The sequence below is a fragment of the Gracilinanus agilis genome, chromosome 5 (assembly GCF_016433145.1).
Source record: "Gracilinanus agilis isolate LMUSP501 chromosome 5, AgileGrace, whole genome shotgun sequence".
Taxonomy (NCBI): Eukaryota; Metazoa; Chordata; class Mammalia; order Didelphimorphia; family Didelphidae; genus Gracilinanus; species Gracilinanus agilis.
In genome coordinates, this window is record NC_058134.1 from 299,517,808 (window position 1) to 299,540,692 (window position 22,885).

At 50.0% G+C, this 22,885-nt stretch overlaps 1 protein-coding gene across 1 annotated transcript in view; it reads left to right on the forward strand.

The window, feature by feature from the left end:
- ATXN10 (ataxin 10) overlaps positions 1-22,885 on the forward strand; it is a 72,419-nt gene that overhangs the window by 23,189 nt on the left and 26,345 nt on the right. The window contains exons 4-9 of the mRNA XM_044677785.1: positions 6,900-6,996; positions 7,443-7,604; positions 14,321-14,401; positions 15,930-16,095; positions 19,441-19,549; positions 20,017-20,186. Of these exons, the coding sequence (XP_044533720.1) occupies positions 6,900-6,996; positions 7,443-7,604; positions 14,321-14,401; positions 15,930-16,095; positions 19,441-19,549; positions 20,017-20,186 (785 nt within the window). The remainder of the gene's footprint in view (positions 1-6,899; positions 6,997-7,442; positions 7,605-14,320; positions 14,402-15,929; positions 16,096-19,440; positions 19,550-20,016; positions 20,187-22,885) is intronic.

The following is a 22,885-nucleotide window of genomic DNA, read 5'->3' on the forward strand; positions in this document are numbered from 1 at the left end:
AGTTGTATTCATATAGTTCCTGTGTGTGTGTCTTGGTAGGTAGATTCCCAAGTACTTCATGTATTCTGTAGTTACTTGAAATTAATTTCTCTTTTGATGTCTTCCTGTTGTGTTTTGTTGGTAATACACAGAAATGCTGCTGCTTTAAGTGGGTTAATTTAATATCCAGCAACTCTGCTGAAGTTATTGTTTCAATTAAATTTTCAGGTGACTCTTTAGTTCTCTGCAAAAAGTGATAATTCTAAATTTTCTCTTGACATACTTATTTTTGCAATTTCTTTTCTTATTTAATTGGTAGCATTTCTAGCATCATATATCAAATAGTAATGGTGATTATGGATCCCTTTGATCTTACAGATTATGCTGGCTCTTGGGTTTAGTTAAATACTGTTTATCACTTTAAAGAAATATTCATTTTTTTCCTCTGTTTTCTGTTTTGTTTTTAAACAGGAATGAGACTATTATTTTGTCAGAAGCCTTTCTGTATCTATTGATATAATATTATTTTTGGTATTCTTATTGTTAATATGACCTATTATATTGATAATTTTCCTAATATTGAACCAACCTTGTATTCCTGGTATAAATACAAGCTGCCTGTTTTCTATCATTTTTGTGAAATATTACTCTAACCTCTTTGCTAATATCTTATTTAAAATTTTTGTCTCAATGTTCATTTAGAGACATCGGTCTGTAGTTTTCTTTCTCTGTTTTGACTGTCCTTGGTTTAGGTAACGAGGCCAATCCAAATTTATATCAGAAGGAATTGGTAGGATAGTTTCTTTTCCCATTGTTTTCGAACAACTTATATATTATTGGAATTAATTATTCTTTGAAATTTTGATATTATTTCCTTGTAAATGCCTCTGGTCCTGGTTTTTTTTTTTTCTTTGCTCGTTTATGACTTTTTCTAATTTCTTTTTCTAAGATTGGGTTAAGTCTCCTATTTCTTGTTCTGTTTTCTGCACATTTTATATTTTTGGAAATATCCATTTCAATTATTTTGTTAGTATTATTAGTACATAATTGAACAGCTTTTAATAATTCCTTTTTTATTTATTGTGAATCCAACTTTTCAATTTTAATGCTGATAATGTGGCTTTCTTCTTCCTTTAAGAAAATCAAATTAGCTAATAGTTGTATTTCATCTCCCCTTTATCCTTTACCCCCCAAAAAACAGTTCCTACTTTATTTAACTTTTAATTTTGTTAATTTCCTTTTGGGGTTTTAGGATTCCTATTTTGGTGTTTAATTGGGGGGGGGGATAATTTGTTGATTTTCTAGTTTGTTTTTAACTGTAGGTTCAACTTATCCGTCTTCTCTCTTTTCCTGATGAAGGTATTTAAAGATAAACATTGCTGCCCAAGAATTGCTTTGGTTGTGTCCCCTAATTTTGAAAAAAAACCATTATCTCACTATCTTTATTTTTAATGAAATTAATTACTATTTCTATGATTTGTCCTTTGACTCGCCAATACTTGTGGATTAAGTTAGTCTCCAATTAATTTTTAATAATTTTTCAGTGACCCTTTTTTTTTTACTATAATTTTTATTTCATATGGTTAATCAAAGCTTTTCTTATTGTTTATGAAGTTTTTCTGCCCTAAAAAGTCAGTCGTTTGTAAAGGTGCCATGCACAGCTGATAGAAATCTCTCTCTTTCCTTCTCTGTTTATCTATCTCTCCTTCTTTCTTTTCTCATTCAGTAATCACCAGAGGTCTGTCATATGTAAGTTTTCTAAAATATCTATTCAAGTCCTTAACTACTTCTTTTTCTTTTTGTTAGTTTTATTTAGTTCTAAATGGAAGATTCTCTCACTGTTAAAGTTTTACTGTCTATTTCTCCCTTTAACTTATTTCGCTTTTCCTTTATTTAGATACAATGCTGCTTAGTGCACATATGTTTAGTATTGATAAAAGATTTATGACACCTTTCAGCAAAATGTAGTTTCCCTGATTATCTCTTTTAATGAAGTCTTAGATCTGCTGTGTTGGCATGGTTGCCTTTTCTTCCATGCCTGCCTTTCCAGCCCCTCTTTTTAACTCTGTGAATTTTAACTCTGTGAAACACATTTCAAGTGGGTTTCCCAGAAACCCCCTATTGTTGGCTTCTGGTTTCAAATCCATTCCACTGCCCTCTTTCATTTTAGGGGTGAGTTCATCCCATTCTCATTCGCAGTTGTGACAGTTGATTGATTGGGACATTCCCTCCACTGGATTCTCTCTCCTTGTTTTCTCCCCTCTCTTTGTAAAGAAGGAGGTGGCTAGCAAGAAGTGGGCCCCTCTGCTCTTCTCTTTCTTTTACTCAGAGCAAACCGGTAGGATTCTTCACCATCTGGTAAAGTCTTTGGACTCCTCTTCAGTCATAGTTTTAAAGATACAAAATGCAGAAGGTTAGAGAAGAAACCAAAGATGAGGGAAAATGAAAGGTGATATATATATATATATATACTTCAGATCCCAGTTTATGGACCCCCTGAAATCTCTTTGTGGGCCTTTTGTTAGTCTGTGAACCCCAGCTTAAGAACTGAGGGCTTTGCTCATGAAGAACAGAGAGCTTTTTACATGCAAATTTAATTTTAGACAGAGTTCACTTGTCAAGATGATGATTTTTTAATATATTATATAACTCTGATCATCACACAAATAGCCTCTTTAAAAATGATTTTTGTTGCCCAGTAATGTGCCCATCGGCCTCTTTCTGTGTATTGAGAGGTTTGGGATAGAGGATCAGCGCCAGTCGTCTCCTACCACTGGTGAAGGAATAACTATAATTACATTGTCAAAATAATATTTAGAGTATTATTTTCAGGGACTAATTGCAGGAGTGTGACGAATACATTACTCTCCTCAAATTTAACGTAAACACAAGTGTGTGTTTTGTACTTGACTTATTGATGTTTTTGATCCTGTTTCACTTCCAATCTGTAAAAAGAACAGTGGGATTTTCTTGGGCTCTGTCCCATTTTCAGTGTTTACTCACAGAGCAGCTGAGAAACTATCTGGTCAAAGTAAATGGTTGTGTTGTTTGTGTTGGCATTTTCTGTTCTGGGTTCCTAGCTCAGTTCTCCAATAGGACAAGATGCCTTCCAAATGTTTCCCCCCAAAGTTGCCTCCTGATGAGTCAGAGCATTCACACAATTGTTTTCAGAGTCGCCATTTTGGCCCTCATTGTCTATGCTTTGGATGGTGTTGGTTGGAAAACTCAGTGTTTGGAAGAAGCAATTGGAACTTGGCTTGGCAGGTCTTTGAGTGGTGGGTAGATTCTAGGCCTCTTGTCCCTGGGGTTCCACCTGGTCATGGTCCTCCAGGCTGCCTTACTCACCTGCCCCAGAAGCGCCCCCCTTAGGGGACCCCGGAATGAGCTCTTCCTGCTGGTGATAGGCCTGGTTCCAATGATTCCCTTCTCAATGACTCTAACTCGAGACCTCCTCCTGAGCCCGGCCCACAGGCCCAAACTCACATCCCACTTCTCCCTTGTTGGTTCTCGGCACACTAGGGACCATGTCCCTGCCTGATGGAGTGTTTTTCCTTCCCTTTTGTATGAGAATTGAAGAAGGAGGAGGCACCTAATGGAGGCTGATGGGATGCATGCCTCATCTCTGAGGTGGAAGCTTTAAGTGCAGGAGGGCCAAGCTCCTCAGGGGTCCTCACTAAGACTGGCACCAAGATGTCAAGCCCCCAGTTGCTGGCAGCCATCATGGCCCTTGCCACAGCTTCCCAGCTTATGTGTGGCTGCCATGCTCTCAGCCTGGGTAAGACAGGGAGATGGCACACAGATGGCCAAAGAAACTGTAGCCAGGAGAAGCTGGAGATCATCTCAGACAGAAGGTGCTAGCATCGGGAGAGTCCCAGAAAGTGGAATTTTACCTGGGACATGAAGGATGCCAGAGAGGACATGAGGTGGAGGTGGGCTGAGCAGGGAGAGTGCCCAGACATGGGAGACAGCCAGAGGTGACCTGGGTGAAGAGTGGCAAGGAGGCCAGAGGCCTTGGAGTGAAGGGTCTCTGTTAGGAAGGGAGGTGTGAGAAGCCTGGGAAGGCAGGAGGCAGCCGAGTCACGGAGGGGGAACACCAGACAGAGCATTTTGTATTTTTTGCTGGAGGCCATAGGGAGCCCCTGAGGCTGTCTGAAGAAAGGGTGATCTGGTCAGAGCTTCACTTAAGGAAAACCCTTGGGGTAACTGCATGAAGGACGAATTGGAGCCCCCCCACCCCAGCTATGACAGTAGTGCAGGTGGGAGGGGGCAGGGTCAGAGGAGAGGAGGTTCCATGATGAGCAAGGCAGCATCACCTGGGATCAGCATTGTGGGTGGTAGTTCTTCAGGCTAGGCATGAGGTGAAGAGAAGGGCCACCATGCAGTGAGAGGCAGCGTTGTACCTGGGTATTAGCCACGGGCAATGGCTAGGATGAGGAGGGAAGTACTTACCTATCGAGAATATTCAGGCATGGGTGGCCTTGGCCATATAGGTGGGCAAGGGCACTGGATGGGGGAAAAAAGGAGAGGGAAAATGAACCCACCCAAGTGCAGACTCCCTCCCCAGCTGCTCATCTGGCTAGTTACTAACTTGCCCAGTGACTGTGGCCAAGTAGTTTACCCCCTGACCTGTTTTCTCATCTGTAAAATGGATGATTTTTTCAGGTCCCTCCCATTCCAGCAAACTTTCAGTCTTATGCCCACTAAAGGCCTGTTGAGTAATGGGATGATTGCGCCTCTTGTTTTTTTTTTCAGATTTGGGGCTAACGCTCCAGGGGGTCCCGTGCCCATACTATGCACAAAGCTTCCTTTGGCCTGGGACAATATAGGGAACAGAATCATTATCATTCAGTGATATATTTATGTAAATACATATATATGTGTATATTTGGTTTCCAAGGGCCTCATGCTGAATCAGGTTATTTTTGGTGGTTCCAATGGAATATGCCCTCCATTTGTTCAGAGTACTTTGAGCAAATTGTCTTCTGTGGGCATCCATTAATAGGCAGTTCTATATAAGTATATTATTTCTATTTTAAAATGTTAAAAGGGCCAAAGGGAGGGTCCAGAGAAAGGATGGAAAAAAAAAAAAACGATTCAAAGAAAAAATGCAAATCCTTGCCATTCCCTGATATTAGCTTTAAATTAAAAAAAAAAATGACCACTTAGGCTTGCCACTGAAAACACAAAGGGCACAGTTTTGTCTCCCCCAGCATTGGAGGGGGGTTGGTAGAAAGCATGACTGGCAGCCGAGCAAGAGCGTGGTCAAACCCCCATGGCAGGTGGTGGGGCTTCTTCCATATTTTCTCTGTTTGCCAGCGGCAGAGTTTCCCATCCAGGTTGAGCCCCACTGTCCTTTCATTGTAGCTAGAAAGATGATGCTTTGTCAGAGTAATAGAAGCCAGCCAGTTACATTTGTGCTAACATTTCATTTCCCAAGTGGGAAGGGGACAAGAAGTCTGCACACTGGGAGTCATTTCAAGATGGTAGTGGTGGTTGGGAGTATGAGGGTGGAGAGGTCTCATGCTAGGTGAGGACTCCTCAGGCCCATGGAAGGTTCATCTTCTCAGCAAGCCAATACAGCTCCAGTGAGTCCAGCCAAGAGGCTGTCTGTCTATCCTCCAAAGGAGTCCTGAAGCATGGGCCACTTGGGTATCATCCTAGAGTCAGTCAGGTTATTGCTGGGAAGGTTTCCAGCCCGGGCTCTTTGCTTGACAGAAGAGGAAAACTAAGGCCTTTCTGTTTCTTCCTGGCTTCATCTGCCATTTTCTTATGTGGTCCTTTTCTGTGTACAAATGACATAATTCCTAGGAAACTATGGAGACTGGCCGGGCTAGGGCCATGTCAAGTTTTGCCTTTATACCTTGTGGGCCCAAGAACAAGGCCTTGTCTGGCCAAGGCAGACCCTTCTCCCTACACTCAGCCATCCCCACATTGGCACTTATCTTCAGCCTTTCCTCTGCTGGATCCTACCCTACTGCCCAGAAACAAGCCCATGGCTTTTTGGGCCTCCTAGCTTTGCTAGTCATTGTCTTATTCTACAAAGCTTGGAAATTCTTATCTGACTTCTGGCCTCATCATTCTGTCTAAATTGCTCTCTCTGGAAAAACAAACAAACAAATAAATAAATTACTCTCTCTGAAGTGACCAGGAATCTTGTTTAGTTATGGCCTATGATCTTATCCTGTCCTGGGAAGGTTGGTCCTTTCTCATAAGGATGTGGGCATCCAAGAGTGAGAATGCCAGCTTGGACAGAGGCTGGGTCAGCAGGATGCCCTCTGTATTGGGAAGCCTATTGGCCACATTTGAAAAAGGACCAGGGAAGGTCATCAGGACAGCCAGCAGCCAGGGAAAGGGCCCCCTGGCTGGACTTGACTGACAGCCTCTGAAGGGTGAAAATTCTGGGAATTACAAGCAGCTTTAAAATGGCCTTTTGAAATGAATGACATTTGCATTCAAAAGTAGACTACAAATAGCTAACAATCGTTTATTTTTAGTAAGTAATCTTAAGCTTGACACACTGAGGCTTAAATGTTTGCTGAAGGAATGGGATAATGTCCAGAACTTTTCCAAAGTTCAATTATAGAAAGAGTGAGGAGGAGGAGGAGGAGGGTGATTGTTCCTGTTAAATGGAGGAGTCTCTTTTTTTTTTTTTTTTTTTTAAAACCCTTACCTCCTGTCTTAGAATTAATACTGTGTATTGGTTTCAAGGCAGAAGAGTGGTGAGGGCTAGGCAGTGGAGATTAAGTGACTTGCCCAGGGTCACCCAGTTAGGAAGTGTCTGAGGCCAGATGGTTGAGTTATACCAATACTTGCTTTTATCCCCAGTATATTAAAACAGACCAGCAAATCCCCAAACCAGAGAAGCCCCCTCCCCCTTTCTTTGTATTTCTTCTCTAATGGTTGGTCTTGGTGTCTCTTAGCCTTTCGATGTGGCCTGCAGTTCTTGGGTAATGCCGTGGCAGGAAATGAGGCTTCTCAGAGGATTCTGTGGAAAGACGCCTTCCCAGATCTCTTCTTGTGAGTTTATTGGGCTTGTGGGCTGTAAATGACCTCCCTGCTGCTGGGGCTCAGGGTCTGGATTGGACAGAGGGCCCTTATCACTTCAGTGACAGAAGTGTTCTCTCATGCCGAGGGTGGTGCAGTGGGTGGCAGTGTCTAGGCCCAGGACCCCTCCCTGTGGACCCTTCTGTCCGGCACACCTCACTCCCTCTCTTGTCCCAGTTATTTGCCAGGGTGCCAGGCCCTTGTGGCCTGACCCATGTGTGTGGGCGCAGCACTCCCATCACCGCAGGTCACTCACTCGGGTGCTCACCTGAATGGTGAGTCCACCTTAGAGGCCCTCATCACACTTCACACTTGGAATCATTCTGCTTTCTTTCCGAGAGTGAGTAAAGAATTGACCTGGCACATCCTTGCAGTTCTTAGCCAAGTGCTCACAGCGCTCTCCCTTTGTGTCCTCCCAGGGCCTGCCTCAGTTATCCAGATGAGAAGATTGTCACCTACTCTTGCATGATCCTGTTCACTTGTCTGAACTCAGAGAGGCTGAAGGACCTTCAGAGCAGAAATATGACCATAGCTTTGAGAGTTGTCCAGGCCTATGAGAAGCAGGCAGATGCTGAATGGGCGTAGGTATCTCCTGGGGCACAGAGGAGTGATTCCCAGGGGCCACTGAGCAGGACACCATTCTTTAATGCTTTTGACAAGGGACCAAGACTACTTGATTATCTCTGGGGATTGGGAGCTCATTACCTCCCAAGACAGTACATTCTACTTATGGAAAGCTCTGGCTGCTGGGAAATGTTTCTTGATGTGGAGATTCAGTGTTTCAGGCTTTCTAGACTTCTGCTCATCCCAGCTGCTTCCTAGGCCTACAGCTGGCAGCATTCAGGCCTGCCATCTCATTTGACAGAGGAAGAACCTCAGGCTCAATGAGGGGCAGAGGATGGCCTGCTCAGGGTGACCCAGCCATTGGTGGGACTCATCAGAGCACTGGGCCTCTGGGTCTGGATGAAACGTAGTTTTGTCAGCTGCTTCTGTCTGAGGGCTGGGACCACAAGCCTTTTCTGTCTTCAGCTTGGAGGAGTGAAGGGATGGAGACTGTGCTTTACCCACCCACCTCTCGTCCTGCTTTGGACACATCCTGGCTGTGTGTCCCGGGGGCCAGAGTCTGTCCTCTTTCTGAGCTCCAGGGCCTCTCTCCCCCTCATCTTTCTTTGCAGAGCAGGTTCCCAGAAGTCCATCTGCCAATCATGAGTCAGCTCCAGCCTGCCCCCCGGCACCTGTCTCTTGGATAGGGTGACAGAAGACAGGTTTCATGTCAGGTTGGCTCAACCTTGCCCCTGCCTCCATCCTCTGGGAGACCCTGTCCAACCTGACCTCCCACTGGTCCTCAGGGCATATGTGTATTGGGGTGGGGCCCCAGGATTTACTCTCACCCCAAACAGGCTTCCCTGCTTGCCTTTGGGGAACATAACAGTTTTTATCCTCTCACAGGCAACCAGAAATCACCAGTGGGGGCATTAGACCACAAAGGTAGCTGGGGGTGGACAGGGAAGGCTTGGCCAAGGACTCGTTGTCGTTGTAGAAATGCCAAGAGCTCAGAAGAGTGAGGACTTCCTTCTGCTCATTGTGCCTAGTTTGGCTGCCTGGGTCATGTTCCTCCTGCCCTGCTGAGGGCCCCAGCACTAGCAGGAGAGAAGAAGCTTCCTGAGCAGCTCAGAGCCCCAGGCCCAGCTGGAATTCCTGTGGCCCCCAGCTGGTGGCCTCCCCCTTCCAGTCCTAGTTACTGGTCCTCTGGGGGGGGGGTGGAATCTCATGGGCCCTTGGGAGTAGATTTCCATGGCCCCTAAATCCCCGAGGTGGGCTTATCTCGGGGTCCAAAGGGAAAGGGCCTTTTCTGCTTGTTTCCCTCCTCATTGAGCACATCAGAGGTGGGCCTTCTGGGAACCCTGGCCATCTGTATGGGGGATCATCAGCATCCTGTGGACTCCCCATTTGGGTCTTCAGAGCCTGAGTCTGGCCATAATTATCCTGGTCCTCTGGCTCACCCCTCCCTTCTAAAGCCACAAACCTTCATGGGCTCTGTAAGTTTTAAAATTAATATTCAATGCCTCCAAAGTATGATATTTATAAGGATTTATTAAAAGCACAGGGAAAGAGTCCCAAATCACCCTTTGCCACCCTGTGACCACACCAAAATACACCTTACAAATCACTCCCCCCACAAAAAAAAAAAAACCCCACAACCAATAGGAAATGGCCTAAGGAATTATGAGTATGGTGAAAGGGAGTTTGGGTAATGTAGTTTAAAAGGGTACAAGGTCTTTTCAACTTTACATTCCCCCCTGCAGTCCTTTGGGAGACCAGTCTCCCCAATGGATCATGAAAACATAATCAAATTAAAATTTACAATAATTCAGAGATAAAAGGGAAATAAAAGGGAGAAAGAACAAAACCAATGTTCGGTGCATTGACAAAAGCCATTTAGTGGGCAGCCCCCTTTCTGGCATAAAAGTATCCATTCAAAATAAATACATTCAACCCCTCAAAGTTCAAATTTGCCATATCTTGAAATTCACTCTGGATCTTCTGGTGCAGTGCGTGGTCTCTTCAGGCATCTTCATGGCACCTCCTGGATTCTGGGAGGTAGTCTTCTGTTCTAAATTAGGGTCAAATTCAAGTCCAAATTCACAGAAATAACATAGTACCCCCCCATAGGAGAACAACTTTACATTCCCCTCTGAGAAAAATACAGGGATACACATGGGAATCACACAGGACCATGGTCAAGGCATAAGGTATATGAATCAGTTCCCAAAACATCAAAGAGTCCAAAGAAAAATACCCTGGCATTCAAGACCCTCCCCAATCGGATACCTGTATTCTCAATTATATCTCTTCTCCTTTTCCAACCAAAACATCCTTCTGTCCTGTGTCCTGTACCCCATTATTTGAGCCTTTGTCTGCCCCTCTGACTAAGAGACCCTCTGCTACTACTCCTGGATGCCCCTAGCTACATATGCATTTGTCCATAATCTCCTTTTCCTGAAGACTCAGCTGCCATTACCTCCAAGAATCCTTCCATGGTGTCACCCTCCAGTATCTCCTGGGGAGGTTTACACAATGTAAACATTTATCTCACTGGGGTTTGTGTGCCTGTGTCTCCACCCATTGTGATGTGGGAAGATTGCTGGTCTTGACCCTTCGCATGTGACTCTTCCTCCTCTAGGCCTCAGTTTTCCATCTGTAAAATGGGCTCTGGTGAGGCCATTTTCTTTGCAAATACTAGAGCACTGTGTAAACATCAGCTACTTTTCTGGATGGATTATTGTGTCCCTGAGCACTGGCTCTGATTGACTGAGGGGTCAAGCAGAAAGTGAGCTGGGCTTGGGGTCTAGCAGCCTGGGCCCTGACTCCCAGTGTGGAGTTAGACTAGTCCTTCCCTCTCCTCCTAGCCTCTGTTTCCCCACATGCACACTTAGGCCTACCCTTCTTGGTCCTGGGCCTAGCAGGCAGGAGGGGCTGAAGAAAGGTTCCTGAGCACCTGAGTTGGCTTCTCCTTGGGATGAAAGCTGTGGCCTGAGAGGATCCGTCTCTGACCTCCTCTAGGGCAGGATGGGCTCCGGAGGCCATGGGGATCGACCATAGCTGCCTGGAGATGTGGCTTCCATGGCTGTCTCATGTTCTCTGTAGTAAATAGTGGTAGTGGGGAATGAGGGTCGCAGGTTGGGAGCGAGTACCTGCCCTTCTTTGGCCTGAATCTCCTCCATTGTCGGGGGAACCCAAGGGTCTCAATGGTGCCTTCTCCTTGGGGCTCACTAGAGCCTAAGACTTGACCCTTGAACCTCAAGGCCTTGGCACCTGTCGTTCGCCTGGGAGCCTGCGCTGGGCAGGCTGGGCAGGAGGGTGGCATGTGGCCTGCCTGGGGAGCCACAGCAGCCTGCCTCTTGTCTCTCTTGCATCTCCTCTTTAAACTCTCCATCTCTGGGAGAGCTCAGGGTCCCAGGTCCAATGACCTCTACTTGGAGGTGGGAGGGAGCCTGACCAAATGTTCTGGTGAGTTTTCCAGAAGCTTAGGAAATGACCAAATGGCAGCTGTTTTTCATCTAATAGTCGCTTTGGCCTCGATTTTGCCACAAGATGCATCCGTGGGCATGTTTTCTATTTTGTGGTTGATTTGTTTAGGGCACAGATAGTTTCCAAATGGCAGATTCAGTCTCCCTGTTGGGTAACCAAACATCTCTCCTCCCAAGTGTGACATGGAGCCTTTCATCTGGGCTTCTTGCAGTGTAAACAGAAGGCAAAGAGGCTGAGGTAGAGGTGATCCAGTTGGCAGTTCCTTTATTTTCCTTGAGTGAAAAGGACTCGGCATGGAAGCCTCTGTGCTGGTCAGGCCTTGGGATGGCCTAGCAGGAGCCTTCTCATCCTGCTGGGCTTACCAGCCCTTGGATGATGGAGGAGAACAGACGGATAGGTTGGGGCCCCGGCCCGGGCAAGGAAGCAAAGCACATGTGAGCCTCGGCCCCAGGCCCCTCGGTGTCTGTTCTGTGGCCTCTGGCCACCTCCCTTCTGGTAACACATGGGTGTGTAGGCTTCCAGTGCATGGATATTGTGGCTCCACTTCTTCCAGAAATGCCCCTTCGAGTGACCCCCCAGAATTCTCAAGCCTTGTCATTTGGATCCATAGCCAGATTCGCCTGGAGGCTACCAGGGCCAATAATCATGAGCTTCTTTTCCTCAAACAAATCATTTTATATCTTTTCTTTTAACCCGGCCACATTTCCCAGGGCATCCTGTACTCTCCCCTACTTAGTGCCTACTAAGTTCCGTTACATTCATAGACTGATTTGGTTGGCCCTCCTCCAGCAGATGGGCACCTGCTTTGTTCCCTAGTCTAGGGGCCCTTCTCTCTATCTTGGAACCTGCCTGAGCTCCGAGTCTTTGGGAGTTTCAGTCCCGTTCTTGGTATAATTACAAACCACACACAAAATGTCAGAACTGGTCAGGGGCTCAGAAGGCATCTGTTCCAACATCTATTTAAGCAAGGCTCCACTCACTAACATCTCTCACAGCTAGAGGTGACTTGGATGCCTTTTCCAATGGAGAGCTCACTACTTGCCAGGGTAGTTCATTGTACTGTGAGCCAGCTGTCCTTGTTAGGAAGTTTTTTCTGCCTTCAGGCTGCTCTCAGAGGTTTATCCCTTCAAGGTAACAAAGAGACCTTGTTACATTGCCTGTGACCAGCTGGTTTGAATCTGCTGTTCAAAATCTCTGAGGTCCCTTTAAGCCCAAACCCCGGATTGGTTTTTCGGATATTTCAAGATTTCTAGGGGAAGGAGGAGGAGAAGTGTTGGGGGGTGGAGGGGGAGGCAAGAAAGAGGAAAGAGGAACCAGAGGCATTTCTTAGCCTGGGTGGAAAAATGATGTCAAAATGTGGTCAGTTGTCTGGCACTGAAAACCTGATTTGGGAACATCAGCTTCTTTTGACTACATTTAAAGGATGAATTTTTGGATGAAGCTGAAGGAAGCTTCCTTCCCCTGACATTGCCTGGGGGTATTCAATCCTGGCACCAGGGTAAATGGTGTTGGCAGAGAGCAATGTTGCTATGTGGAAGCTTCTCCTTCAGGCATCAAGGGCAGCATCCCAATGGGGCTGGCAGGGAGCATTGGGGGAACCCCTAGGACAGTGATAGCGAGCCTTTTAGAGACTGCATACCCTGCAACCCCCTTATCCCAAATAGGGGAGGGAGAAAGCGCTCCCATTGGGCTGCTGGGTGGGGTTTGGATGAAGTGAGGAATGTCCTCAGCGAGTGTAGAGAGCAGGAGAGGAGTGGCCTGAGTGTACCGCTCCTCCAGCTCTGCCACCTGTGAACTGCCCACCTTACCCACTGTGCATTCCTACCGGGCTGCTGGGCAGAGGGCTGGGGATTGTGAAATAATGGTGTCAGGCACAATGGCGAAGAGGAGGGGAGCAGCTCCACTCAAGTCACTCAGTCTTTCTAGTAACAAACTCTGGTGGGGTGGGAGCACTCTGCGTGCCGTCTTTGATGCCTGTGCTGTAGGTTTGCCATCACTGCCCTAGGACTTGCCCTGCTTTCTCTGCACAGCTCTAGTGTCCCCAGTGCTCCCACCTGGCCTCCAGCAGTGAAGGCATTTGTTTTTCCTTCAGGCTGTTTAGCTGATGTGGCTTCCAAGTGGCTCAGAGCCCCACTGACTGGTGCAAAAAACATCATTGCCAGGGAGCCATGTCATCTCCAAATCAGGGAGTCACTTGAAAGAGTTTTCATTCTTTCTTTGGAAAACTCTACACAGAACTCAGTCTTTTCTGCACTGGGAGTCAGTCACTTTCTCCTTCCTTAAGTTTCCTTTGAATACCTAGAACTGTGCTTCTGACCTTTGGAGAGCTTTGGAAGGGAACCCACAGGCCCCCTTTGATGGCTGAGGCTCATGACTCCCAGGGGATCCTCTTTCCCTACCCTCTTTGGTACCAGGCTCCCATGTTGATGGTCCTGTTTGGTTCCACTTGATCCAGCTCCTCCTCTGGTCTTGGCCCTGTGTTGGGTCCTGGGGTAGAGGACAGAGATGACAGACACAGTCCCAGGCCTCAAGGAAATTCCCATCTAGGAACAGAGATGAGGTCAGCTAAGAGAGGGTGCTCCTAGGGCCTGTTGTGTTCCAAGTGGTCACCAGGTATATATTGTTGCCTACCTCTTATTCTCTCATGGTTATAAGTCTGGGTCCCCTTGAGCTCCTGCTCATCTTCACTGCTCATCTGTGGGGCAGAGTGCAAGCAATTTGAGTTATGCTGTGAAGGAGTGATTCCCAGACGTGACTCCATGTGCATCTGGGTACCTGAGATAGGAGGACTTGGCATGTCCTGCCATTTTTAGTGACAAACCTTCTCTACCTTTTTCCTGAAGGCCAGGGTTGGCCATCATCTCAACTCTACCTCTCAGGGCCCAGCCCTAATCTCTGCAAGCAGCAGGCCCTCCAGCTGGGTCTCTGAACCAAGGATTAGGGGGGTGGAGGATATAGTGGGGTCACATTCGGGAAAGGTGGGGATTGGACATGGCCTGGAGGACAGGAGGGACTTTGGTGCTCCCAGAGGAGCTGAAAGGCTCTTTCCCTGGGTCAAGAACAGCATTGGTCAAGGCGTGGAGGTGGGTGGGGGGGTGCTTTGGAGCGGGCCAGGCAGTTGTGGGAGCAAGTGCAGGCACGTTGCGCTACATCACGAGGAAGCGATCCCCAGATGTGACTCCATATGCATCTGGGTACCTGAGACAGGAGGACTTGGCACATTCCATTCCAGCATTTCTAGTGACAAACCTCTTCCTTTTCCCAGGTTCTTGATCATTTCAGACTACTTGCTGAAAATCCCAGAACTGGTGAACTCCCTGTATGCCAAGCTGAGCCATCAGGAAAGGTGAGCCCCCAACGCAGCCTTCCAGACCCCCCTGTGGGCAGCTTCTGTGCTGGCCCAGGCCTCTAAGTACATGTAGTGTCTAGGTCAGTGAGGGTTGGCTGCTTGACAGTGAGGCTCACCCAGCTGGCAGGGAGTTGGGGATGCTCCCTTCAGGTGGGTGCTGTTACTCAGGAAAGAACCAGTAAAAGGTTTCACACTCACCCTTCGGGGCCTGGCTGCCCAGCTCTTCCTAGGACTGAATTTGTAGTTTCCCTGGAGAGCTCACTGTCAGCTCAATCAAAAATCCAAATGCCATCCCTGTTTACATGGTAATGGAAAGAACCCTGGATGAGTGGATCAGGAGACCTGGAACCTGGAACCCCATGGGGTGAGCCTGGGCCGGTCTCATCCTTCCAGGGGATGCTCTCAGTTTTCTCCTCTGTTAGGTGGATCCTCAGATCCCACCTCAGGTCTACACTGGCAGGGCCTTCAGCCACGCTCTGGGGATACCCTCCTTCCCCAGAGGGCTAGCAGGGAGGGGCTTGGCCTCAGAGAGGCCACTATAGCATTAAAGGGATGGGTTTGTTAGTGGGACAGGATGGCCACAGAAATCCCCTCTGACTCAGTGACTCACCGAGGCCATTGGGCCCTGGAATGAGGGAGGATGGCCATGGTGGTCCTCCAGGCCAATGCCTTTTCTTTACGGATGGGGAAATTGAGGTCCAGAGAGGGGAGTTAACACCCCTTCTAATGAAGCAGAGCCTGATTCAGACCAGAATTACGTGATTTTCATTCTTTTCTCTTTTAAAAGGGTGGGTGAATCTGGAGAGGTAGAAGAGGAGTCTTCTCCCATCTTAGGGATCCTTCACATCCTCCTCAAGCATGGTCTCAGGGCCTTTTGCCATCTGCTTATCTCTGAGGGTGTTTTCTATCACTTCCATAACCATCTTTGGTGGTGATTCTGACACCTGGGCCTGATGTCCCAGCTAGGGCCTGGCCAGGAAGGAGAAAGCATCAGGATGGTCAGGCCCCTTTTGGTACACTGTTAACTCAAATTGGGCTTGTGGTCCCTTCAGACCCCAAGAACTTTTTCTGACCAACTTCTCTCTAGTGATGCCCGCCTGCCCCATCTTGAACTTTGGGAAGTGGCCTTTTAGAAGCTGCTGTTTGCCCAGCTCTCTAGCCTGCTAAGTTTGGAGTGTTTACTCTCTGCTACCTTGGGTTAGCTTTGGGCTATCTCCCCATTGCAGGAGCATTTTGGCTGCTCTGGAAAGAGTTGTTCTAAAGTTTTTTGTTGATCTGAGTTCTTCTTTCTTCGTTCTCATTGGGGTAGAGATGGTTAGGACTATGAATGGGTCTGGGGGTTAGCACAGTTTGGAAACTATGGGGGCCAACTTCCAAATGGCTTTCTGAAATGACTTGTTCCTGACATTCATGTTCCTTTATGCTTCGTAATTTCCTCCAACATTTGTCCTCTTTCTCAGTAGTGAGCACCTCTTGTGTGCCTAGGACTCACGACAGCCTTCCTCCACCTTCTTGTGTTTTACAGGGTGACCTTGCTTGAGCTCATGATAGCCAAACTCTTAGGGGATGAACCGCTGACCAGTGAGGACACAGCTGCGTTTCTAAGTCACGCTGGATTTGTGGCAAGCAAATTCAAGGAGAACTACAAGTCTGTGCTGAAGCTCGCCTCCGTGAGGCACCGTGAGGATGAGGTCAGGAGGCAACAGGTCCTCAGAGGGGGCAGAAGGGAGGGAGTCACCCAGGCCAGCCTCGAGGGGCCAGCTTCGATCCTGGCATGAGTCAGAAATGGGCTGCTTAGCAGCCCCCCTGCCCTTTGCCATTCTTCTTGAGCCTTGGCCCCACCCGGCCAGGCCCCCTCTCCCATCTCACCCTTTGCTGATCTTAGAACTGTAGCCTCCAGATGGGAAAAGACTTGAGATACTGCTGCCATAAGCATGATGGTGGGGAGCCCACGTCCCAACAAGGGATAATTTTTGTTTAAATACCTGTAGGCATGGGAAGCTCACTCTAGTCCATTTAGTTGGGGTCAGTCATAATTGACAGAAAGTCCTTCTAGATAGCGATGGAGAAATTTTCCCCCAGATTCTGTGTGGAGGCATCAACTCCCCTCTCTCCTATTGGAGATTGAAAATTACTGTATGGAGGAAATGTAGGTTCTCCCCCCTCAACTTCTGGGCCTCACCGTTTCCCTTTCAAACTCCTGTTTCAGAAGAATCTCTGACTTTCCTCTCTTCTAAGCTTGCTTCCTTGCCTCTTTGGCAAGGGGTTGGAGGAAGGGCCTTGACTAGGAGCTGTGATGTCTGGGGCTCTGCTCCCAGCTGTGCCCTCCTCCCTACCTCCTGCTCTCCCTTCTAGCAGAGATGTTTAGTATCCACGGAGATGCTCCCCTCAGCCCCTTAGGACCCCCTCATCCACACAGAGGGATGTCACACCCTTACTCATTCAGAGAGGACCATGGCCAGGTTCTTACACCTTTGGGCCTTGCTGTCCTGCTCTCTCCACTCGAGGTTGAACTAGATGTCTCTGATACCAAAGCCACAGAGTTATTGTGCTAAGCCGAGGGTCCCTCCATCTCCTGTGCTGTCTTAGCCTCTCTGGCATCTGGTTTCATTCAGGGCTTTCTCCATCCTGGATCCCCTCTCCTTACCTGCCACCATACACGCACTCAGACCTCTGCTGTTTCCTTCTGGCACAACCTGGGGCCAAGACTCTTCACCTGCTCTGGCCAGTAGGGAAGACCATGTCTAGGGTCAGTCTGTGCAGTCTGGAAGCAAAAGATGGCCAGTTGGCTTTGTTTATTAACTGCCTGCTCTGCATCCATCTCTCTCTCCATCCATCCATCTGGGCATTGATTCCTAACACTGGAGAAGCATGGATTGGATGTGTTTTATGCAGAGCCCTGGGAGAGATGTGAAATTCCTGAAAGAGTAAACCCTCTAGCACTAGCAATGGCAGATGTGAGGAAGGCAGTCACAGAGGTGCCAAGTGGATGCCAGGTGAAGTCTGAGGGTTAGGGACATCCTTTCCCTGGAAGCAGTTGCTTTTTTTTTTTTTTAAACCCTTACCTTCTGTTGTGGAGTCAATACTGTGTATTGGCTCCAAGGCAGAAGAGTGGTAAGGGTGGGCAACAGGGGTCAAGTGACTTGCCCAGGGTCACACAGCTGGGAAGTGTCTGAGGCCAGATTTGAACCCAGGACCTCCCGTCACTAAGCCTGGTTCTCAATCACTGAGCTACCCAGTTGCCCCCTAAGCGATTGCTTTTGAGGTGTGCTCTAAGGCTTTTCAGAAGGATGGCCTAGAATATCAAAGGGATCGGAATGACTGGAGGCATTGGGGGCCCCTGGGAATTATTGAGAAGATGAATGACGTTTGTACAAGAAAAGGGATTCTGGCACTGCTAGAAAAGGACAGTTTGGAGGGGGGGAAAGAATGAAGGCAGGAAGAGCCATCAAGAAACTGGTGCTGTGTCTGGAGAGGGACCACAGATGTCCCTGATGTCCAGCAGGAGGAGCTCTGCACTGCCCCATCCTGCCCTCTTCTTGGCTTTGCCTTTAGGGGATTCCCCCAAAGGGTTAGAAGGAGGAGCAGAGAAGGGAGGAGAAAGGGAGGGAGGAAAGAAGGAAGCCAAAGCCCTTGCCCAGTTACACTTCTTTCCTGGAATTTTTCAGGATAGCTTAGGAATTGGAGGCCTCAGTCCCTGCCTGTATCATGTTAGAGAAATGAGAAGCTCTAAGCTGTTGCCATCTTGGAGGGAGGGCAGGTGGGTGCACTACAGAAGACCATCTGTCTTCTCGCAAAGATCAGGGAGTTGAAAACCGGCCTGTTGTCCTCCCGCTGCCCCAGCCACAAGGCACAGGGGCTTGACCAGCTACTGGCCATATGACCTTGGATCAGTGTCTATCTACCCTTTGCTGGTGTTCTTTTTCCTTCTCCATAAAATGAGGCATCAGACAAGGTGGTCTCTGAGGCCCCCAGCAGCCCCGTGGCGGCTGAAGCAGGTTCCAGAGTCCTGGGGGCCTTTTAGGAACTGCACAGTGGGGTCTTGAAGTGTCTTTATTCATTTCTCTAGCTTGCTGGCTTCCTCTTCTTCCTGTTTCAGTTGTCTGGGCCCTGTTGGACCTCTGAGCCCTTGTTCAGCCCCTTGAGATTTTTCTCATGTTGAGTGTTCCCAGAGTGAAGCCTGACACTTCCAATGTTTCTTCGGGGGAAGGGGGGGGGGGGGTAGAGCCTCTGGGTCTTGGCCTTGGTACCTTCAGTCCCCATGGTTTGGCTTGGCTCAGGTCTCTGGGGCCCTGGGCAGAGTTCCTCCATTCCTCCCTTCTTCCCTCCTTCCTGTTGCTTAATCATCTCCTACATTGGAGACCCTTAAGTTGTCTAGTTATTACATATTCGTTTACTTGCTCTGGTCTCTCTGTTATGAATTTCATGATTTTGAGACTGTGATAAGTCACTGAAATATCCTGGAGCGAAGCCGCTAGGCCTTTCCAGAAGAGGGAGGACCCTCCCCGCTGGCCTGGGGGGTGGCTGATAAGCTGGCGTGGCATGACCGTATTATGCTCAGCGCACTGAGGACCCCGGCCTGGCACGCGCCGTCTGTGGAGTGGCGAGATAAATTCACACTGTCGGCGTGCTGACCCAGGACGAAGGCCCCTCGCTGCAGCCCAAGTGCGCCCGGCCTCGGGGTTTACAGGGCTCGTCCCTGAGGACAGGGAATTCGCGTCCTTCCTGGGCCTTGCACGTTGGAAGAGCTCCCAGGAGCCAGCACTGGCAGAATCGGGTTTTGCGCCATTTCTCCTGCCTTTGGAAGGAGGACAGAATGTATTCTTGCTGCCTCCTCGCTTCCTGACTCGGCACTGTGTGCCGCAGAGATGAGGCTTCATCTCCGGTCCGCGGTGGCATGCCGGGAGCAGGATTTCTCCCATCCGCAGCGGCATGCCGGAGCAGGGTCGTCCCTGGGGCTCCCTCAGCAGGCTCCCGGGCAGCCAGCTCGGCCTGCCCTCGCTCAGATTCCAAGGCCCGCGTGCTTGTCTTCACAGGAAGCCCTGACCGCCATTAGGCTTCTCCATGCCCTTTGTGAAATGAGTGCCAACTGTGACCTGCTGCCCTCCTTACAGGCTTTCCCGGGGCTCCTCGAGACAGCACTGGGTGAGTGGAGGTTAGCCCGTGGGGGCACCCTCGGGGGCAGACGTGGAGCTTCCTCTCCAAGGTGGGATGGGGGACTCCAGGGAGTGGAAGAAGCGAGCATTTGTCAGAAAAATCTGCCGCTACCGGGTGTGGGGACAGCGGAGCGGCTGCCCGGCCCGTGTGGGCGGATGGTCGGAGCCCTCTCTGCACGGCCACCTTCACAGACACGTGGCAGATTCCCGCCCTTTGCCTTGGAACCCGGCTTTATTTGAGGAAAGGCCTAGCTCTGGGCTGGGTCCTCCTGGCGCTCCCCCAGGGCGTCCTGGCCCGGCTCCCTCCCCACCTCAGCTCGCCTCTGTTTTGGAGTGCAGCCCCAGGCAGTCCATGGAGCTCGGCTGACTCGGCGCCCCTCTTCTGAACGGGGTTCCCAGTGGCGTCCCAGTGTGGGGGGCTTTTTCTCTCATGTGACTTCCGTTCCTTTGAAACAGAGACCTTGCAGATGACTCACTTGGCAGGGAGGCAGACCCTAAATGTCTTCACCACTTCTCCCTGCGTGCGTGGGCACTGGGACATCTCCAACCCTGTGGCAGGATTCAAGTCCCACCTCATTCGTCTGATTGGCAACTTGTGCTATAAAGACAGGAATAACCAAGACAAGGTAGGTTTGCCCGCGAGGCCCACCCCGGGCAGGCAGATGGGCCTTGTTTGGATTGAGGGTTAGCTGTGGGGCTCCAGGGAGTGGCCCCAAATTGGAACCCAGAGCGCTGAGGTTCGTAGCCCCTCTAGGCCTCGCCCACCGTGTGCCTCCCTCCCTCTGGCCTCCGGATGGAGGGAGGAGACGCACCCTGAGACCCCCTCCAGCCCCGCGTTAGATAGCCCTCTGGAGTCGGGGTGCTCCAGGAGCTTTGAGGTTAGTCCTTTTCTCTCCGACACTGCTTGTGGGTCTCTGTTGGGGTGGGGACCTCCCGGGGGGCAGCTCCCGTTGCCAGTGCAGCCTGTCGCTTAAACACCTGAGGGGGTTCCCTGGGCACAGAGAAGTTAAGAGATCGACTATTAAGATTAAAAATGATAAAGACTGATATAAATATATAAATTAGTATTTTAATTAAAGCCATGCTGATAGATAAAGTCATTAGACCACGCGCTTGTAAGCATTCAAAACTGCCGCCCCAGCCATGATTACCTCCCGTCTCCTCCTGCGCCCAGTAGCTAAAGAGCAGCTGAAGCGGAGAGCTAAAGAGCTAAAAAGGCTTTACTTTCGGGTTTCCTCTCATTTTAAACTGTTCTCTGCGTGGTGACGCAGACGTCCCCACGCCCAAAGAACCGGAACTTTGGACCACGGGAAATGTAGTTTGATAGTTCCCACGTGTCCATAGAAAATATATATATATATATATATATATATATATATACTTTTAGATGGCATCTCCCAGATTTCACTTTTACACTACCCAGGGTCTCCCAGCCTGACTGCGCCAGAGATAGCTGAGCTCAGGCCGCCTGTTGGACTTCTCTTACGGTGTGATTTTTAATCAAGAATAAAGAGGGGGAGCAGCCGGGTGGCTCAGTAGATAGAGAGCCAGGCCTGGAGAGGAGATGTCCTCTGGGTAGCGGGGTGACCCTGGGCAAGTCACTCAACCCCCATTGCCCAGCCCTTACTGTCCTTCTGCCTTGTTGTTTAGCCAGCAGCCCTTCTCCCACTCTGGCCCAAATGTCTCTGCGGGCTGCTGTGGCGGCCCTGTGCTGTGCTCTGAGGAGTGGCCGCCACAGGCAGCTCTCGCACTCGCCTCCACGTGCACAGCTGGGCACAGTGCGTTTTAGTGACACTTTAGCGCAGGCACACCAGGCTCCTGCTGTGTGAGGCCAGCCAGACCGAGCAGGGGCCGAGCACCTGCGGCCTGAGCCCTGGGGGGCACCCTGGTGGCCAGGAGAGCGCTTGTGAGAATGGAGGCCTGAGCTTCCACCAAAAGGGTTCCCAGAGCCGCTTGCTGGAGGGCCCCCCGACTCTTGGTCCGAGGCTCCTCCGCTCCCCTGAAGGCTGTGGGCAAAGACCGTTCACTGTCAGAGCCTGGAGGGGCCTCGCTCTGTGTCAGCGAAGGGCAGGCGGACCCAGGAGCCGTCCTGGAGCCGTCCTGGAGCCGTCCTGGAACCATCCTGGAGCCTCCTGGAGCCTCCTGGAGCTGTCCTGGAGCTGTCCTGGAGCCGTCCTGGAGCTGTCCTGGAGCCTCCTGGAGCCGTCCTGGAGCCTCCTGGAGCCGTCCTGGAGCTGTCCTGGAGCCGTCCTGGAGCCGTCCTGGAGCCTCCTGGAGCCGTCCTGGAGCTGTCCTGGAGCTGTCCTGGAGCCGTCCTGGAGCCAGGCACCCCTCGGGCTAGAGGAGCCTCATTAACTGGCATTCGTTGTTGACTCAGACAGGAAGTGCACAGATTCGTGTGTCCCCTCTTGGCACTTTCCAATGGCCCCACCTTGGGTGAGGGTCTCGGTTTGCTCATCTGCGGAGTGGGAGTGACCCTCCTGCAGCTCCCAGGGAGCTCTGCTGACTCGTGGGGAGTGTCCAGCCCCGTCCTGGAGCCCCGCCACGGCACGAGGTGCTGCCCCTGCAGCCTCGGGGGACCGAGCGGCCTTCTGAGCCCTGGACGGAGGGCGGAGCGGACGGCAGAGAGAGAAGAGAAGGGAAGGGACGAGCCAGACTGAGAGTGAAGGTGTGTGTGGGTGAGGGCATGTGTGAGCACATTGTGTGTGTGTGTGTGTGTGTGTGTGTGAGAGGGTGTGTCTGCGTGTGTGAGGGTATGTGCATGTGTCAGTATGGGTGAGGGTGTGTGTGCGGGTGCGTGCATGTGTGTGAGGGTGTGTGTGCGAGGGCACACGTGTAAGGGGTGTGTGTGAGGGCACGTGTGTGAGGGGTGTGTGTGCAAAGGCATGTGTGTGAGGGTATGTGTGGAGGGCACACGTGTGAAGGTGTGTGTGCGAGGGCACATGTGTGAGGGTATGTGTGTGAGGGCACGTGTGTGAGGGGGTGTGAGAGCACACGTGTGAGGGGGTGTGTGCGAGGGCACGTGTGTGAGGGGTGTGTGCGCGAGGGAATACGTGTGAAGGTATGTGTGCGAGGGCACGTGTGTAAGGGTATGTGTGAAGGCACATGTGTGAGGGGGTGTGTGCAAGGGCATGCGTGTGAGGGTGTGTGTACGAGGGCACACGTGTGAGGCTGTGTGCGAGGGCACGCGTGAGTGGTGTGTGCAAGGGCACATGTGTGGGGTGTGTGTGCAAGGGCACGTGTGAGGGGTGTGTGCAAGGGCACGCGTGGGGTGTGTGTGCTAGGGCACACATGTGAGGACGTGTGTGCAAGGGCACATGTGTGG